General features: G+C 44.4%; 6 protein-coding genes across 7 annotated transcripts; 5 read left to right on the top strand and 1 right to left on the bottom strand.

The window, feature by feature from the left end:
• The first annotated feature begins 1,654 nt into the window (after nucleotides 1-1,654).
• On the top strand, nucleotides 1,655-9,951 carry LOC6554257 (helix-loop-helix protein delilah). 2 transcript variants are annotated; one of them, XM_001981642.3, is made up of 2 exons: nucleotides 1,655-2,743; nucleotides 8,488-9,951. In XM_001981642.3, exon 2 carries the CDS (start codon nucleotides 8,488-8,490, stop codon nucleotides 9,646-9,648), a length of 1,161 nt encoding a protein of 386 aa, XP_001981678.1. In that variant the 5' UTR covers nucleotides 1,655-2,743; the 3' UTR covers nucleotides 9,649-9,951. The 2 variants fall into 2 exon arrangements, with proteins under 2 accessions (XP_001981678.1, XP_026831496.1); XM_026975695.1 differs by lacking the exon at nucleotides 1,655-2,743 and adding an exon at nucleotides 8,292-8,315.
• A 152-nt stretch (nucleotides 9,952-10,103) lies between these two features.
• On the top strand, nucleotides 10,104-11,536 carry LOC6554256 (hexokinase type 1). The gene has a single exon (XM_001981641.3). The coding sequence runs from the start codon at nucleotides 10,113-10,115 to the stop codon at nucleotides 11,508-11,510; it is 1,398 nt and encodes a 465-aa protein (XP_001981677.1). The 5' UTR covers nucleotides 10,104-10,112; the 3' UTR covers nucleotides 11,511-11,536.
• A 52-nt stretch (nucleotides 11,537-11,588) lies between these two features.
• On the top strand, nucleotides 11,589-13,184 carry LOC6554255 (hexokinase type 2). The gene is made up of 2 exons (XM_001981640.3): nucleotides 11,589-12,179; nucleotides 12,244-13,184. The coding sequence occupies exons 1-2, from the start codon at nucleotides 11,670-11,672 to the stop codon at nucleotides 13,093-13,095; spliced, it is 1,362 nt and encodes a 453-aa protein (XP_001981676.3). The 5' UTR covers nucleotides 11,589-11,669; the 3' UTR covers nucleotides 13,096-13,184.
• A 206-nt stretch (nucleotides 13,185-13,390) lies between these two features.
• LOC6554254 (golgin subfamily A member 7) lies at nucleotides 13,391-15,504 on the top strand. The gene is made up of 5 exons (XM_001981639.3): nucleotides 13,391-13,563; nucleotides 13,759-13,927; nucleotides 13,991-14,143; nucleotides 14,505-14,850; nucleotides 14,921-15,504. The coding sequence occupies exons 2-4, from the start codon at nucleotides 13,766-13,768 to the stop codon at nucleotides 14,643-14,645; spliced, it is 456 nt and encodes a 151-aa protein (XP_001981675.3). The 5' UTR covers nucleotides 13,391-13,563; nucleotides 13,759-13,765; the 3' UTR covers nucleotides 14,646-14,850; nucleotides 14,921-15,504.
• A 28-nt stretch (nucleotides 15,505-15,532) lies between these two features.
• On the top strand, nucleotides 15,533-16,365 carry LOC6554253. Its single transcript, XM_026984007.1, has one exon. The coding sequence runs from the start codon at nucleotides 15,720-15,722 to the stop codon at nucleotides 15,945-15,947; it is 228 nt and encodes a 75-aa protein (XP_026839808.1). The 5' UTR covers nucleotides 15,533-15,719; the 3' UTR covers nucleotides 15,948-16,365.
• Nucleotides 16,366-16,404: 39 nt separating this feature from the next.
• Nucleotides 16,405-17,028, bottom strand: LOC6554252 (protein PDF). The gene has a single exon (XM_026984006.1). The coding sequence runs from the start codon at nucleotides 16,951-16,953 to the stop codon at nucleotides 16,639-16,641; it is 315 nt and encodes a 104-aa protein (XP_026839807.1). The 5' UTR covers nucleotides 16,954-17,028; the 3' UTR covers nucleotides 16,405-16,638.
• Between the last annotated feature and the right edge of the window lie 667 nt (nucleotides 17,029-17,695).

Here is a 17,695-nt window from a genome sequence, read left to right as displayed (position 1 = left end):
TTCAGCTTTGGGACATTTTTTAACTTTTTTGAATTTCTACAACAGAAAAATGACAAAAAAATTAAAAAAAAAATGATTTCTAAATTTAAATGCAGTTTTTTAGAGAATTGCGCCAGAAACATTTAGAGGTATGCCACATCAAAATCCGATTAAGATAAGTTGAGTTATGGGCTTTAGAGCTTCAGCTTTGGGACATTTTTTAATTTTCTTGAATTTCTACAACAGAAAAATGGCAAAAAAATTAAAAAAAAAAAATTTCTAAATTTAAATGCAGTTTTTTAGAGAATTGCGCCAGAAACATTTAGAGGTATGCCACATCAAAATCCGATTAAGATAAGTTGAGTTATGGAGTATACAACTTCAGCTTTGGGACATTTTTTAACTTTTTTGAATTTCTACAACAGAAAAATGACAAAAAAATTTAAAAAAAAATGATTTCTAAATTTAAATGCAGTTTTTTAGAGAATTGCGCCAGAAACATTTAGAGGTATGCCACATCAAAATCCGATTAAGATAAGTTGAGTTATGGAGTATACAACTTCAGCTTTGGGACATTTTTTAACTTTTTTGAATTTCTACAACAGAAAAATGAAAAAAAAATTAAAAAAAAAATGATTTCTAAATTTAAATGCAGTTCTTTAGAGAATTGCGCCAGAAACATTTAGAGGTATGCCACATCAAAATCCGATTAAGATAAGTTGAGTTATGGAGTATACAACTTCAGCTTTGGGACATTTTTTAACTTTTTTGAATTTCTACAACAGAAAAATGAAAAAAAAATTTAAAAAAAAATGATTTCTAAATTTAAATGCAGTTCTTTAGAGAATTGCGCCAGAAACATTTAGAGGTATGCCACATAAAAATCCGATTAAGATAAGTTGAGTTATGGAGTATACATCTTTAGCTTTGGGACATTTTTTAATTTTTTTGAATTTATACAACATCATATGGATTATACAACATTATACCTCATATGGACGGAATTGATCCTTATCAAGAATATTTATACTTTATATGGTCGGAAACGCTTCATTCTGCCTGTTACAAACATTTCAAAGAATCTAGTATACCCTTTTACTCTGCGAGTAACGGGTATAGTAAAACATAAATGAGGACATTTCCTTGAACTTTACTTCGACATGCCTCATAATTCGCTACCAAATCCAAGTTGATCCAAATAAATATCAAGAATGGGTATCATTTTTGGTCTGGCAGCCAAAGTTCAACCTTAAAAATGGAGATTCGACACAAGTCAAGCTTGGTAGCTGATACCATCTCAATCAAAGACGAATAAACATTTTCAACTATTTTCAAGTGAGCTCAAGCAATGTCTGACTCGTACAAATGAATGTCAAGCGCTGCTGCAGCAGCAAATAAAATTAGCAATAAATTTAAATAAATAACTGCCTGGCGATATTAGATCATACGAAATCTCAGGGGGACGTGTACTCGTGGTACACGGCACTCAAAGCACTCGAAACGAAACCGAAAATCCATCTGAATCGGAAACCACTCAAGAGAGTGCGCCCAGACCAACTGCGACCGTACTATGCGATACAGTGCGATACGTTACGATACGATCCGATACGATCCCATCCGATCCGGCCAACGCAAAAGCACCCACACATCGGGTGGATATTTGGGGAAAGAGAGAACTGGTTTCTCTTCAATGACTTTGTGCTGTGTTGTGTTGTGTTGTGTTGCGCTGGGATGTTTTGTGTTGGCGTTGGCGAGCGCCAGTGGGTTTCTCGGTTTATTGGTCGACGCTCAGAAAACGAGACTTTGCTGCCTTTTAATGCGGCATTTCATTCATTGATCGTTCCAATAGCGCGCCGCACGCTCAGCGCAGCGGACAAGTGAGCCAAAAGTCCGACTTCGACTGCCATCGCCGCCCACCTGAGTCGTCGCTAGCCTGGCTAACGGAGTCAAAGCCAACTGGGGAGTAGTCAGCTGATTTAGCTGCCACCGCATCCCAGGCCAGGCCAAGCCACACCGACCATCCCAGCGATCCGCGAGATATATCTTTTCAGTGCACAGCCGACAAGCGCAGCAGGCGGACGCAGCGCAGCCATTTCTCCGTGTATTTTCGTATGCCAACTCGGGATATTGGATACAGATACAGATTCCGAGATACAGATACAGAACGCGAGCGACGCGCACTCATAGATATTTTTAGCAACCGGCCTCACGCACACTGCCGCACATATTAGTACCGCCGCACTGACACACGCGGCTTGCACGTTTTCACGGAAAATCCATTCTTCGAGGCTTTTCCAGCACACAAGATAAACACACAACACGAGAATGCGCGAAAACCGTACAAAAGTTCTTATCAATAGTTAATCCGCCGCAACCGCAACCGCAACCACAACCATCGCAAAATCAATTCAAGCCAAAACAAGTTCTGGAGTTTTTGAGGAAATAAGAACTGAAAACAAACCTTTTTTGTTGTGTTAAAATGCCAAATTTATGCATGAGCTAATAACTTAAAATCCGAAAAGAATGAAAAAAGCGCAAGCAAAACAAAATTATAAAAAGATCGCATATCAAAATTAGTTGGGTGACTAATTAGAAAACGCGTTGTCGGAATTTCAATTTGCATACTTTTGCGCAACTTTAATGAACCAAAAATTAAAATAAAAACATCAACAAATCTTAATCAGAGTGCACAACTGAATTCAAATCATCCTGAAACCAGCCAACCCCGCCAGCTACACATTGTTGGATTTATGAAATCAAAAAGGTAAATATACCGCCGCCATTTATCAGACATAAATGTGGAGATAAAGACGATCTCCTCGATCTCCTCGATCTCTTGTGGCCGCCCCAATAAAAATAGACAAAGGCATTCCTCTGGCCAATCGCGGTAGTGGGTGGCAGATGGGCCAGGGCGGGTTTTTAGGAAACTTCTGAAACATTTATTTGTCCAAGGTGTTGAAAAGCCAGATGTGTGTGCAGGGGAAAATGTTTTCGAGTTGCTCGGGAGGGAAAACGGCGACGACAGCCAGTTGTCAACTGATTTTCAAAGGTTACCGAAGGAAGGCAAGCCAACTTGGCTCCGTTTGTTTGCGCCCAAAGTAAGGGGAACAGTTTAATTAATGTGTAAACAAAAGCCGTGAATTCTCATCATCAATGAGAGTCCCGCTTGAGCTGCCACTCACTTTAATACGGAGAAGTGCTAATCAACGCCGGCATTTGTTTATTTACTTTCATTTTCGCTTAACCATTTGGCTACGAGCGTTATGTTTGCCAAATAATCGAGTAAAATGGGTTTCTGGCGGTTTGGGCATTTATGTATGATTTAAAATATTATTCATTTCGACGAGAGCTAAAATAAACCCCCAAAGCGTGATAAAAAAGCTATTCGTCATAAATATTTTCATGATTTACAGCGAAATTTCGCCAAAAATATAAAAATATAAAATTTAGATCCAGTCAAATTTTAATGATTTTTCTGCCACGGAAAGGCATATCTAAAATTAAATTAGTTGATGAACGCATGAACGCTACCCTATATACAAGCATACTTGCCCACCTCATTGTTTGCTGTCCCCCTGACCCAAATCCCAATCCAATGCGGGAAAGAGGCTAAAACCAATAACAATAGCAGGAAAAATGAAGAAAAATAAAAGCTAGCCGTAGGCAAATGCCAGAGACCTGTCAAAAATCAAGCAAATCAAAAGGCGATGGGTAATACAAAACCACACAGAAAGCTATCAAAATATAACTCATACGTGGGCACACACGTACATGGATATGTATTTACCCCGCAGTGGTGAAAGGGAGACAGAGAATGTAAACACGGGCACATCACACATACGCAGTGTGTGCCAATTTTAATAAACAAACTCAACGTAAATGGAAAATCAAACACAATCATTTGGCCAAAGCAATGGCAACAAATCAACAGCATGCAAAACAAAAATGAAATAAACGGCAAGGAGCCTAAAAAAATCAAAAGACGGCAAAAAAAGATGGGTAGAATAACAAATAAGAACTTGCCGCAGGCCGGCTAAAAATAATAGCTGCCAACGGTAGCACACACGAGACAAAAGGCAGGGGGACGTGCAACGTGCAACGTGCAACTGGCAACTGGCAACAGTCAACAGCACGAGACAAAAGCAGCAACACACACACAACACAAAGTATCGGCAACAAAGTCGAAGCCGAATGAAAGATTTAGACGCCTTCCACAAAAAGCAAATTAAGAATCACAAATCGAGGCAGATGAAAAATAGATAGAGCGCTACGAAAATAAGAAAACGAAAATAGTGAAGGGAAATTCAAGTTGCATACAATGAAAACTAATTTTAGAGCTGTGGAAAAGACAAAAACAACAAATCGAATCAAAATCACGGCAGGCACAGAGACAATCTGAATCAGTCGGAGATTCCATGCCGAATCGGTTCAGAAGGGAGCTCCTAAAGTTACAGAACATGTGAAATCAATGTTGATAACTTTTTGAGATTTATCTTTAACTCTTAAAGTTTAGTTCTGGCTGATGAAGTTACTTTTTTAACTTCTTATAGGAGTTTACTACTTCAGCTACTTTTTGAACTTTTTTAATAGGAAGGAATACTAATATTTATAAATCAAAGTTCATCCTGCCAAAGGAAAACATTGCTCAAACTAAGCTATCCACCCTCGTTGCAGCAATGCCTCATGTGGTTCAGTTGCTTTTTTCCGTGCCCAAGCAGCAGACGCTTCATTTTCCATTTAACCGCACCCGACTGCCGAAATCCTTGAATTCAACGACTCCGCTTTCCCCGAATTTCCCCCGGAAAACCCATGGGCGCGCAGACAAGCGTGCAGAAAAAGTTCTAAATTTAATGGCTACACCTAAAAATGCAGCGACTGCAACCGAACCAAAAGTGAAGGGCAGGCTGCAGGGGCGGGGGAGTCACTCGCCGGTAGTTTCAAGTGCACTTCTCGGCTAGGCCTGGCTAACTTCCCCTTCCCCTCTCCCATCCCCACGCCATCTGATTTCCCCAAAAAAAGAAGTACTGCATACATATATCTGTGGAACGGTCCGACCCGCCCACTCGCCACACGCCCCTGCCCCGCCCCTCGACCCCTTCACGCCTCGCCGCACGCACGGCCCGCCTTTTGTCTACCAAACAGAGGAGGAGCAGGGGAAAGGGGTGCACTGGAACAAAATTCATCACCGTATCATCAATGACTACGAATAATTGTAAAGAGAGGTACTTTCTTCTTAACTTCCAACAAGTTGTTATTTGGATATGAGAATAACTTAAAAAATATATAATTTAAATACAACTTAAGTATAAGCACATTTCAGACCACTTAAATGTTACTAGATTAAATTACTAGCTAAATTTGATTTGACTGAACTTACTTGTCCCTGATTTTTCCCAGTGTCGAAATGAAATGTTGTGCTTTTGTGTAAGAGGAACTGTTCTATGTTTGTTGTCTGCGCATTTCAATTGGGCGCTTTCTGCATTGTGCCGGCGTGTAATTGAAAACTTAAGCAGAGGCGCCCCCACCACACCGCTCACCGCTCCCCGCTTTATCCACGAAGAGCGCGCAGCAAATTTTCCAATCAACAGAGAGCGAAACAGGCCCCATGCACCATAGTATCAACTGCAGCCCGCTCACTTCCTGCTCAACTTCCTTGCAGCATATCCTGTATCCCTCCGGTTGCGCCTCCGAAAATCAGGAGGCCGCTTGTTGCTGTTTGTTCAACAAACGTTTATTAGCCGCGAATACTTTTAATCGCATGCAATTTGTTGATTGCGGCCAGTCGCTGCACTTTCCACGCTTTTCCACCCACCCAGCGAAAAGGCCCACATTAAGCACACGGAACTAGGTAATTTTCACGTTGTTTGGAACCGGAGGGCGGGAAAACTGGCGGGGGGTTGGTGGGGGAGTGAGCAGGTAAACAACGGTTGCCGCCCCTCTTTGAAGACGGTGCACAAATTTTTCTGTGTTGTGCGCTTAATTGCAGCTTGTTTGTTGCATGTCGCAAACTTTTACGATGCCCTTACAACTCAAGTGGCTTGGGGCGGCACTTATGAATTATGGGTTTCGTTTCGAAACATGCTTTACAAATTATTTATAAACTGAATATATATCTAGATTTTATCAACATGTACATCAAAAAATATCTGCTATGGAGCACAGATACTACACATTTTCAGAAATCACTTAAACGTGTTTGAAAGGGCATACGGATTGCATGTATCTTCTTCAACTTCAAAACTTCTGCCTGCAGGGTCCTTAAGCATTTCTTAGGATTGCGTGGTAAAAATTAATTATACCTCGAATCAGGGGCGAAACGCCAAAAGAAAATGCCGACACGAAGTGAAAAACCTAGCCACGTGTTGAAAGTTGGGGCAGGGAAAGGTGATTTGAATGGAGATTTGCTGGGCTTTCGAGATGAGCTGTGCTGAATCTCTTGCAATTCATTCCCTCTTTTTTCCTGCTGCCAGACAAACAAACATTAACGGTAATCGAAGAAAAGTGCTCACTTAAGGAGAAACACCTCATAACTTGTTTAGGCCAAGCCAAGAGCGAGCTCTGGGAATGGTCAGAGCTATGCAACAAGTGTCAAGCAGGCCAACAAGCCAACGAGCTGGCAATCCAAGCCAATGCAAGCCGGATTGGATCGGGCAAGGTGGCCAGAATCGTCTAGTGCCAATTTTGGACAATCTGCACTAAATTGTCCATTTAAGTGGGGCCGGCTAAACTGACTAACTCGGCGTGAGCTGCTCCCCTTAGATCAACTGACTGCAATCAATCTGGCTGCATTTACACCTCTGCATTCAGACGGGCAACTGGCAAACTGGCAAACTGGCGAGCTGGCAAACTGGAAGGCTGGTTAGCTGGCAAACTGGCGATTTATGAGGCCAAGGCACAATTGCAAGGGCGTTAGCATCGATGCATTACATTTCAATCTCCATCCACATTCGCACAGACCATGTGTATCTGCATCTGTTTGGGAGGTGGAAGTGACGGCGTTGCGTTGGCTTCATGTTACATTTTCATGTAACTTAATTCTTGCATTAAAATGCATTCATTAACTGTTGCATTTGTTGTTAGCTGTGCTTTGCTCTGCTTTGCTTTGCGTTGTTTTGTTGCATTTCCAACCGCCGAACAGTCACCGCAAAATGTATCTGCCCGCATTCAACTCGCAATAGAGGGGAAAATATTTCGTATAGCTGACCTACCGCACACAAAAGAAAATAATAAACATTTCATTTACCACACAAAACTTTCCCCCTTTGAAATTGAGTAAACAGCGCCCTTGGCAATGAACGGAATTTAAAACTCACATTTCCCTCTCACCGAGATTAATGTAATGCATTAAATATTTCTGCGAAATTAAATATTCACAATCTACTCATGTTGCATATACATTCTTTTGTGACGAATAAGAAAAAACAATGTAAAATGTTAAATTTCATTTTAAGTCTAAGTCTCAAACATATTTTAGAACTCGACATAAATTTCGCAAGCAACAGAATAAAAATAATACAATATTTTTCAAACTTTTGGATAAAGCATTTAAATAATGAACAAAAATTGCTCATCAAAGCAAATGGAATTTTAAGTAGTCGTACTTCCATAAACAATTTCTCTCATGCGGTATTTTCAAGACCAAATTTATATTTTTTTCACATCTGATAATACTTGTTTATATATTTAAAGCAGAACATTTAACGAGGTCTTTAAATATTTTTATGAACTTTCGTGTTAAAAGTTTTATAACAGCTAATAACATTTTTATTAGAATTTCGTATTTATATTAAAAGGCTTAAGCAACAGAAACTCTTTTTCAAGTTTTTTATCAGCTTAGAAAATGCAGCGCAATTCTTAGTCTAGTTATTTTTTGTTCGTGTCACGATAACAGAAAATTTTTTAAAATAAATGCTTCTAGTTAAAATTGTGAATGACACTTGTTTGCGATTACATTACTCACAAGATGAGAAATACGTTAAACTAATATGGGCTTTCTGAACGTCCAGAATTCAACAACTTGACTAAACCATTTTTAGTATTTGTGAAGCCAGCTCATAGACTTCATTGCTGCAAATATTATATGACTCAGATCGAGAAGATACTTGGCATTTTGTAGATTGCGCAACGCAATGAGCAATGAGAAATTTCATTTGGCAGACCAATTTGTTCTTGCCCCTCTTGCTGCTAAATTGTATTTATTAGTTTTTTGGTTTGATGCGTTTCGTTTCGTCTCGGTTTTTCGGCTTCAGTGGGTTTTATGACGGAAGCACTACTCAAGAATCGACTTCAGTTCATTGAAGCCAATTCGAGAGCCGTTTACGGAAGTTTTTGGCGGGGTGGGTCCAAAAAAAACCGATTCACTTCACTGCACAGGCCCCATATGCTCCCCGATGTCTTTCGAAAAATTGTACAAAATTGTTAATTGCCCCGGGCTGGGATCGAATGGGATGGGTTCGAATATACCTAGAAGACCCTCGACTAAAGTCTGCCTCTGCACTCCACTTTCAGATGAAGTCCAATACGTACGAGCTGCACAACTACGCCGATCTGAATGACATGGCCTCCGCGACGGACTCCAAGGATTCGCGGAAGAGGAAGACGGCCAGTGCCCGTGGCGAGAAGTATTCGCTGCGACAGAAGCGACAGAAGAGGGCTTCCAACGAGGATGGGGAAGCCGCCAGCCTGCCAGACTTTCAACTAGAACTGGATCCCATCGCGGAGCCGGCTAGCAAATCGAGGAAAAATGCACCCACCAAGTCCAAGACGAAAGCACCGCCATTGAGCAAATACCGGCGAAAAACCGCGAATGCCAGGGAGCGCACTAGAATGCGTGAGATCAACACGGCATTCGAGACCTTGCGGCATTGTGTTCCCGAGGCGATAAAGGGCGAGGATGCGGCCAATACCAACGAGAAGTTGACCAAGATAACCACGCTGAGACTGGCCATGAAGTACATCACCATGCTGAGCGATTCGATGCGGGATCCCAGCTATGAGAGCGAATTCATAGGGGAGTGTCTGGAGGAGAGTGCCAATCGGGAGGCGAGAGTGGACTTGGATGCGAGCGAGGAAGCCGAGGTGGAAGTGGAGCTGCCCGTTCCAGTTGCAAAGAAGCCGGCCAAGACCAAGGGAAGTGGTAAGAAGAGCACCGCCGCCAGCAAGAGACAGAGCCAAAAGCAGGCCAAGCTGGTGCCCCAGATGCCACCAACAAGTTCCGGTGAGTCGTGCTACGCCACCTCCTCGATTGGATCGCCTGCCTCCTCCGCCTACGCATCGCTCTCCTCGTCATCGAATAGCCACAGCAGCAGTAGCAGTCCGGGACTGGAGCTGGACACTCTGGCGGGACTGAACGGACTTACCGCCCTGGACTCCCTGCTCCTGGATGCCTCCGACGGGGATTCCCTGTCCTGTCTGAGTCCCGGCTATGGAAGTCTGCTCACTGGCAGCGGGGAATCCCTGTTGCCCGGCTGCCGGGGCGATCTGCCCATGTCGGGTCTGGAGAAGTCGGATGTGGAACTCAGTCTGCGATTACTCGACCAGAGTTCCAAGGATTCCTTCGACTTTGCCAGCGACCAGCAACCATCGGCCTGCATTAGTTCGTTCTCCGCGCTGGATGGTTATCCTTTCGACCTGCTGCACAGCGATTTTCCGGATATGTTTTTCGCGTGACGCGTATTTCTTAGCAACCCTAACACTCTATTTGTAAGCCTAACCCTCGTCTTAAGTTAGAGTGCGAGTTTTAACCCGACTTTCACTATTAGCCATTACATGCGATGCGCCATTCAGGCGGAATTCATTGTGTCATAGCCAGCAGCTCACAGGATATATCCACGTCCTGCGAAGGTAAAAGCTGCTCACCGCCACATCCACAGATAACTCAACTCAACTCAAATAGTGATCTAAGCATTTCTTTGTGACGCATTTCTCGTTATCCTGTAAATAAAGCACCCAGTGTTGATTCAAGACGCCTAAGCAACCTACCCTGTAATATGGCCTAATTGCGATTTCAAAACCTTTTAGAGATACATATGTATATTAGGATAACACAGTAGACTCTTGGAAAAAAATATTAAAAATAATAGCTTTGCTATTAGGTTTCCCAAAGAGTAAACCGTACCTAAACAGACATCGAAATGGCTAACACTTTCGATCCGGAGCAGGACTTCCCGGAAGTGTACAAGGTCTGCAAGTTGTTTCATCCGAGCATTGACGACCTTGAGAAGATCAGAAACTATATGGATCGTGAGATTACGATGGGACTGAGCCGCGATCATCACGATCGTTCGACGGTTCCGTGCCACTTGAGCTATGTGCAGGATTTGCCAACGGGCAGGGAGCGCGGCCAGTTCTTGGCCCTGGAGATGATGCCCACTAACTGCCGCATAATGCTGGTGCGGTTCAGCAGCGAAAACGATATATACACCAGCTCCAAATGCGTGATAATGCCGCATACTGTGGCAGCGGGTCGAGGAACCGAGATCTTCAACTTTCTGGCCACCGGCATTGCCAATTTTGTGAAGGAGAAAAAGGTGGAAAAGGAGAATCTGCCGCTGGGCATTGCCTTTGCCTTCACCCTGAAAAAGCACGCTTTGGACATGGGCATCCTGGTGTCGTGGACCAAGGAGTTTGGCGCCCAAGGCGCCATTGGCAAGGATGTGGTCCAGCTGCTGCGCGATGCACTGGCCAAGTTCTCCGATATATCCGTCGAAGTCATGGGTATCATCAATGTGGGAGCCGGTTCCCTGCTGGGTCTGTGCTGGGCCCAGCCGGATACCCGCATGGGCTTGATCATGGGCAGTATTGCCAATAGCTGCTATGTGGAAAGGGTCGAGAAGTGTGAAATGTACGAGGGTGAGGAGGGTAGAAGGCTAATGATCATTAATTCGGACTGGGCCCATTTCGGGGATACCGGGCAGCTGGATTTCATACGTAACGAATTCGATCGCCAGCTGGACACGGAGTCCATTAATCCGGGCACTCGCATCTATGAGAAGTTCAGCGGGGCTCTCTGCATGGGGGAATTGGTACGCATTATAGTGCTTCGCCTGATGAAATCGGGCGCCATCTTCGCCGAGGACAGGCGTGATTACATAGGGATCCAGTGGAAGCTGGACATGGTGTCGCTGATCGAAATAGTCTCGGATCCACCGGGTGTCTACACAAAGGCCCAGGAGGTGATGGACAAGTTTCGCATACGTCACTGCAAGGAAAAGGATCTGGCTGCCCTGAAGTACATCTGCGATACGGTCACAAATCGAGCTGCAATGCTGGTGGCCAGTGGCGTGTCCTGCCTCATAAACCGCATGCACTTGCCACAGATCTCTATCGCCGTCGATGGCGGCATCTACCGCCTTCATCCGACCTATGCCACCGTTCTGAATAAGTACACCCGGATGCTAACCGATCCCAAGTACAAATTCGAGTTTGTCATCACCCAGGACAGTTGCGGAGTGGGAGCGGCCATAATGGCGGGAATGGCACACGCCAACAAGTACAAAACGGACGCGAAGTTGTTCACTATGGATTACTAGAGTGCTTAAATAAATTGCGATTATGTATAGAGTGTAATGACAACTGCGTTTGACTCATCCAAAAGTAGAATTGAAATGTACCTCATAAAAAAGTCGCCTAGACTTTTCACTCATTCTCTATTTGGCCCCGTATATAAAATTTTATTTGGTATAAGAAAAATGCCTAGCCTAGTCAACAACGAAATTGAGGCCGCGGTCAAGGGCTTTCTGATCGACCAGGAGAAGATGGTCGAGGTGGTGGAGCGCATGACCAAGGAGATCAAGATGGGCCTGGCCAAGGACACGCATGCGCGAGCGGTGATCAAGTGTTTCGTCAGCTATGTGCAAGATCTGCCCACTGGCAAGGAGCGCGGAAAGTTTTTAGCCCTGGATCTGGGTGGCTCCACTTTCAGGGTGCTTTTGGTGAACCTGGTGAGCGGATCGGACGTGGAAACCACGTCGAAGAGTTTCAATTTTCCCGTCACCCTGATGGCCGGATCAGGAAAGGCGCTCTTCGACTTCCTTGCCGAGTGCCTGTCGGAGTTTTGCCACCACCATGGCCTGGAGAACGAATCCCTGCCTCTGGGCTTCACCTTCTCGTTTCCGCTCCAGCAACAGGGACTCTCCAAAGGCCTCCTAGTGGCCTGGACCAAAGGATTCAGTTGCGAAGGCGTGGTGGGCAAGAATGTGGTAAGTTTCAGGGGGTTTTAGGGAGTACTACAAATACTGATATTTAAACAATACGACTTTCTAGGTAAGTCTTCTCCAGGAGGCCATCGACCGAAGGGGCGATATGAAGGTCAACACAGTGGCCATTCTCAACGATACGGTGGGCACTCTGATGTCCTGCGCATTCTATCATCCCAACTGCCGGATAGGACTGATCGTGGGAACCGGCAGTAATGCCTGCTATGTGGAGAAAACAGTGAATGCCGAATGCTTCGAGGGATATCAGACCAGTCCCAAGCCGTCGATGATCATCAACTGCGAGTGGGGCGCCTTCGGGGACAACGGTGTCCTGGAGTTCGTTCGAACTAACTACGACAAGATAATCGACAGGGTAACACCCAATCCCGGCAAACAGACCTTCGAAAAGTGCATCTCGGGCATGTACATGGGTGAACTTGTACGTTTGGTCGTCATCGACATGGTGGCCAAGAACCTTATGTTCCACGGCATCACTTCCGAAAAGATCCAGGAGCGCTGGAGCTTCAAATCCTCCTTTATCTCCGATATTGAAAGTGATCCACCTGGAGAGTATCGCTTCTGCAATAAGGTCCTCAACGAAATTGGCATCGTGGGCTGCCCGGAGCCGGACAAAGAGGCCCTGCGGTTCATCTGCGAGGCGGTGTCCTCCAGGTCCGCCAAGTTGTGTGCCTGCGGGCTGGTCACGATCATCAACAAGATGAACATCAACGAGGTGGTCATCGGCATCGATGGCAGCGTGTATCGCTTTCATCCCAAGTACCACGATTTGCTGCATTTCCACATGAAGAAGCTGCTCAAGCCGGGCGTCAAGTTCGAACTTGTTGCTTCGGAGGACGGATCCGGCAGAGGAGCGGCTCTGGTGGCGGCCACGGCTGTGCAAGGCAAGGCCAAGCTCTAAATTCAAAGTTATCCTATTTCAATGCATAGAACACGTTACTGAAAGTAGTACTCAAATCCATAAAATTATAGTAAAAGAGATATATATAAGATCCACTTCTTTAGTTCATTGAACATTCTTAGTCTTAGCCCTCCTATCTTGAAGTTCTAGCCAGAAATCCGATTTAAATTTTGGCGCCCAAGCATCATATATTTCTGCCCTAGTGGCAACGCCAGACAGCGATGGTCAAAAAATACTCATTCAAGGTATTTTATAAATATGCAGTATTTTTAGAGCATTTATCGAAACAAATACAGCTGGCCTAACGTTTGGTAACACTGGCGTGGTATAAAATACCATTCGCGGTCTGGTAACACTTGGAGTTTGCAAACATTTATTTGTTGACCAATTTAAGGAATTTAAGGCAATTAGGGGATTCCTGCGAGCTTTACCAGGCCAACTGAGGTTACTTCAAGCCAAGGCAAACAGGTGGGTCACCCAGCAGGCCTTGCCCCACCGACCAGTTGAGCAAAACACCCCGTTTCGGGGGCTGCTGGAAAAGGCAAGGCCAGCTGTCCATTTGGGATTGGGACACTGCATTCCGCGCATCAAGATGATTGCCCTAAACCAAATGCATCGGGCGCTGCAGAGCGAGGCCATTAATGCCATAATCCGCCTTTTCAGCGACAACATGTCCCAAGGCGGTGGCACTACTCCAGCGGGCGGTAATCCCACAACGCTCCAGGGCACCGGAGGGGGCGTGGTCTTCAGCAAGGTCTTCATCCAGCGCGACTACAGCGAAGGAACCTCCGTGAAGTTCCACACACGGCTGCCCGCCGAGCTGGAGGGCATGGTGACTATAATATCTCATATCTGTGTGATTGCTATCTGAGCATAGCCATCCATTCCCGTGCAGATTGAAAGACACGTCTTCGAGGCCACCATCAACAGGCTCAACGAGTTCTACGCCGAGGCGGAGGAAGGCTCCTGCGGCACCTATTGCGAGGGCTGCATTGGCTGCATCACGGCCTACTTGATCTACATGTGCTCCGAAACGCACTACGAAAAGGTGCGTCATTTGGGTTTGGATCACTCACATGTGGGTCAAAGCAATAGAGCTGAAGATAGCGGGCTTGAGTAGTCAGATTCCGCTTTTTAAGTGTGATGGATCACATAAGAATCAAACATTTAGTAAAAGTCTTTGTATTCAAGCTATTCATATTTCTCAAGGTGTATAGGTCACTATTTACAAAGCTTCTGTCATTAATAACTACTTTTAGAGAACTTGACAAATCAATTAATCTATGTGCGAGTATCCATACATTTGGCTCAAGTACTAAAACAACAGCCAGGGAACATCCAGCTCTATTGCCTATTGACTATCCACCTGCACATTCCACCCCCAAACTAATGCTCCTCCACTCCCACAGACCCTTCGCAAGATATCCAAATTTGTGGCTTCCCAAAACGAACGCATTTACAACGCCAAGGGCCTGCAGCTGATCGATCCAACTTATCGGGGACTTCGCGTCATAGAGATTACAATATTCGATCGTCCGGGGCGAACGTGACTTCCGCTTTCCCATTCAGCCAACGAGTTTTTCATGTGAGATCAACCAGCCACATTAGCAGTCGCATGAAAAGAAATATGAAGGAGGAGAGAGTCCGTTTCAGCAATTATCAAGCAAAAGTCAGCGCCATTGAGTGCGTTTCCAAAAAGTTAATCAATACAAAGCTGTGGAAGCAGCTAAAGCTTTATAACCTATAACCATATGTGTGAGTACAACAGATATCCCTCCCTCAGTTGCCAAACTGACCTAACCATCGCGTTTTCGCATCCTTTCAGCTTGGCAAAGCAGCGGCCGGAGCGGTTTGGGGCATGCGACTTAGTCACGGGTGTGCTGGGAGATGTGCCTCCGCTGCAGCCACATACTGTATGCTAGATTAGCCGTTAATGATTAGCCAAGGCAGTGTACGGCCAGTTAGTTAGTATTTATGCAATAGCAGGCATAGTCATGTAAGTGAAAAGCTACCGAAACTGCATTTTGAGCCGAAGCAAGCATCAACATATACACACATTCGCATATGTTACAATTGTTTTAATTATTGGACCGAAGGGCCAGCGAGAATTGATTGTTTTGTAATTGAAAAATAAATAGAATTGTATACATCATGTTTGTAGTAGTTACCAACAACTCGCTTGTCTAAAGTTGTCATTTTCACGGCATTAACATTTACATAAATACACACATAGTTCAAGCTTAATCAGATAACTTTTTCTATACAATACTTACCGATTCAAACAGCGCCAAATGAACTTACACATAAACGAGCTGAGAATTGTTCGATTTTTAACATAAACCAGCAACATTGATTAACATAGTTATATATCTTATAAGGAAAAATATATATTGCCGTCATTTAAACGCGCCCACAACTGTTTTTCTCCTGACGGTAAACATCAATTTGGAAGCACACAAGGGAAGCAAAGTGTGGCGTGCAAAATTTGTTTAGTTTTCAATTGTTTTTCGCTATTTACCTATCCGCGCATATTTGATCTTGGCTTCTGGCCTAAGAATCTTTCGGATATATAAAGGCCTGCCAAGGCCTGTGTTATACATTCACCATTCTTTCGAAGCACAGAAATGAAGCTAACCACCTGTCTATTGGCACTGGTCCTGTTCGCCGGATTCTTCCTGCTCCAGCCGTCGTCAGCCCAGACCAACTCCACCACATCCACCAATACCACAGCCCCGGGGGCAAGCCCTGCTAATACGACCTCAACCACGCCCAATTCCGTTCACAGGAAACATTTTACGATCCGTAATGTTCAATATAAAATAGTGCGCAGGATTCGAGTTAACAAGAATTAATGCGGTTTATAAGCTCAACTTACGAAACTATTGGCAATGGAAAAATATACCTTAAAGACCTTGAGACACCTAAACACATTTTTTATAATTGGAACTGCACAACCTACATTTATATTTATATATATTTATTTTTTGTGTCCGCGAGTATACCTATAGATTTTCTTGTCTTTCTGTTCATAAGTGTGTTTCTTTATAAAGCATTTGGTTTACTTTTTAAGCGACTGTTTTGCTTCTAGAGCAATATTGGTATTGCATATTTATTTAAGTTAGTACACAAAATTTGGCTGCCATAGTAAGCCAGAAATAAATATTTACTCCAATTGGAGCAATAGACAAATTCTACTGCCCATTACTTTTATTGGTTCGCCGCTTACAGCCAATATGTTTAACTAGGTTTAGTATCTGTGATTAAAATAGCGTGAGGTTTTGTACCAGATAGATTTGAAGTCAGGAAACATTCGAGGAAACGTTTATTTCAGCAAGAAGCCTAATAATATACATTTCTACAATAGGCTACTGTATATTTTTCTATATAGATTTAAAGCAACAAAAGTTTAGGGTTTTTACTCTCTATTAGATGGCTATACCAGCTTTTATCTGCGGACTTTCATTTTCCTTCGACGCACCAAAAACTCAAAGTACAACATCAAATAATAAGTTCTTGTCCAGGTTCCGTCAACATTTTCTGGGCTTACTTGCCCGCATCGTTCATGTTCTTGGGCAGACTCAACAAGGAGTTGATCAGCTCGGAGTTACGCTTCCTGATGGGCATGGATGGGCCCAAGGAGTTCTCGACGATCAGCGGATAGCGACAGAGGGTGGCCACTTGGCCGGGAGTGAACTGGCCCACGCCCACGCCCACGTTGTTGAACCAGTCCAGTAGGTCCCGGTTGTACTCCTTGCGCACATAGCGCTCCTCATCCGGCATGGCCAGGGCGGCACAGGATCCCCATTGGCAGCAAATGACCAGGAGCACCAGGGCGGCGAGGTACGTATAGCAAGCCATTAGTCCGAGGAGCTGGAAGGAATGCCAGGAACAGGAACTGGAACAGGAGCACGGGACACCTGCAGCAGGAGACTTGCGAATGAACGTCGGCTGGAATATCCTCCACTTATATAGCACCCTGCACTGGATGAGACCCTGCGGGAGACCGCCCGACCACGCAACCACGCAAGAGCGTCAGTATCGGTGTCATCCGCAGGACCAATACATGTCATCCGCAGTCCGCAGTCCGCGGTGGTCCTTCAGGCCAGGCAAATACGGAGTCAAGTTGGATCCACGCAAATATTTGGTTATGCAGTGTTTTATGTGCCAACGTGCAGGCACCTAATCCCATTCGATGGATTCCCATTTGTATGGGAAGGGAGCTCACTGGCTACACTATGTGGCACTGAGAAAAGAAGGGCAACCCATTTAGGCATTTAGTTGCATTTCAGCTTTAATCTAATTTGGGGAATCATACTCTATTCTTAAATTCAAAGGCTTACAAACGATATTATGCCACATAAATGGCATATTTTAGCGGTAGATTGAGCACGAAGCTCTAAGCTTTATTTAATATTTCGCTGACTTCGTTTCTCGCAGTGCAATGTGTGATTAATTTTAGATTTAGTCGTAAAAATACAAGTCAGTGTTAAATATATAACTTAATAGCTAGTGGCGGCAGATGTCCGCTCTGCAAAATTCCAGCTTGTTCCATTGTTTGATCAGCAAACTGTGTTAATATGGCCAAAAAATGTTGCGCAAA

This window comes from Drosophila erecta, unplaced genomic scaffold, assembly GCF_003286155.1.
Source record: "Drosophila erecta strain 14021-0224.00,06,07 unplaced genomic scaffold, DereRS2 tig00000000-arrow-pilon, whole genome shotgun sequence".
NCBI classification, from domain to species: domain Eukaryota; kingdom Metazoa; phylum Arthropoda; class Insecta; order Diptera; family Drosophilidae; genus Drosophila; species Drosophila erecta.
This window is presented reverse-complemented; position numbering and strand designations above follow the sequence as displayed.

Coding starts and splice junctions, on each gene's coding strand:
- LOC6554257 (XM_001981642.3), top strand. CDS start 8,488: ATGAAGTCCAATACGTACGAGCTGCACAACTACGCCGATCTGAATGAC.
- LOC6554252 (XM_026984006.1), bottom strand. CDS start 16,953: ATGGCTTGCTATACGTACCTCGCCGCCCTGGTGCTCCTGGTCATTTGC.
- LOC6554253 (XM_026984007.1), top strand. CDS start 15,720: ATGAAGCTAACCACCTGTCTATTGGCACTGGTCCTGTTCGCCGGATTC.
- LOC6554254 (XM_001981639.3), top strand. CDS start 13,766: ATGTCCCAAGGCGGTGGCACTACTCCAGCGGGCGGTAATCCCACAACG. Junction 13,928..13,990: donor CCGCCGAGCTGGAGGGCATG/GTGACTATAATA, acceptor ATTCCCGTGCAG/ATTGAAAGACACGTCTTCGA. Junction 14,144..14,504: donor CCGAAACGCACTACGAAAAG/GTGCGTCATTTG, acceptor CCACTCCCACAG/ACCCTTCGCAAGATATCCAA.
- LOC6554255 (XM_001981640.3), top strand. CDS start 11,670: ATGCCTAGCCTAGTCAACAACGAAATTGAGGCCGCGGTCAAGGGCTTT. Junction 12,180..12,243: donor GCGTGGTGGGCAAGAATGTG/GTAAGTTTCAGG, acceptor ACGACTTTCTAG/GTAAGTCTTCTCCAGGAGGC.
- LOC6554256 (XM_001981641.3), top strand. CDS start 10,113: ATGGCTAACACTTTCGATCCGGAGCAGGACTTCCCGGAAGTGTACAAG.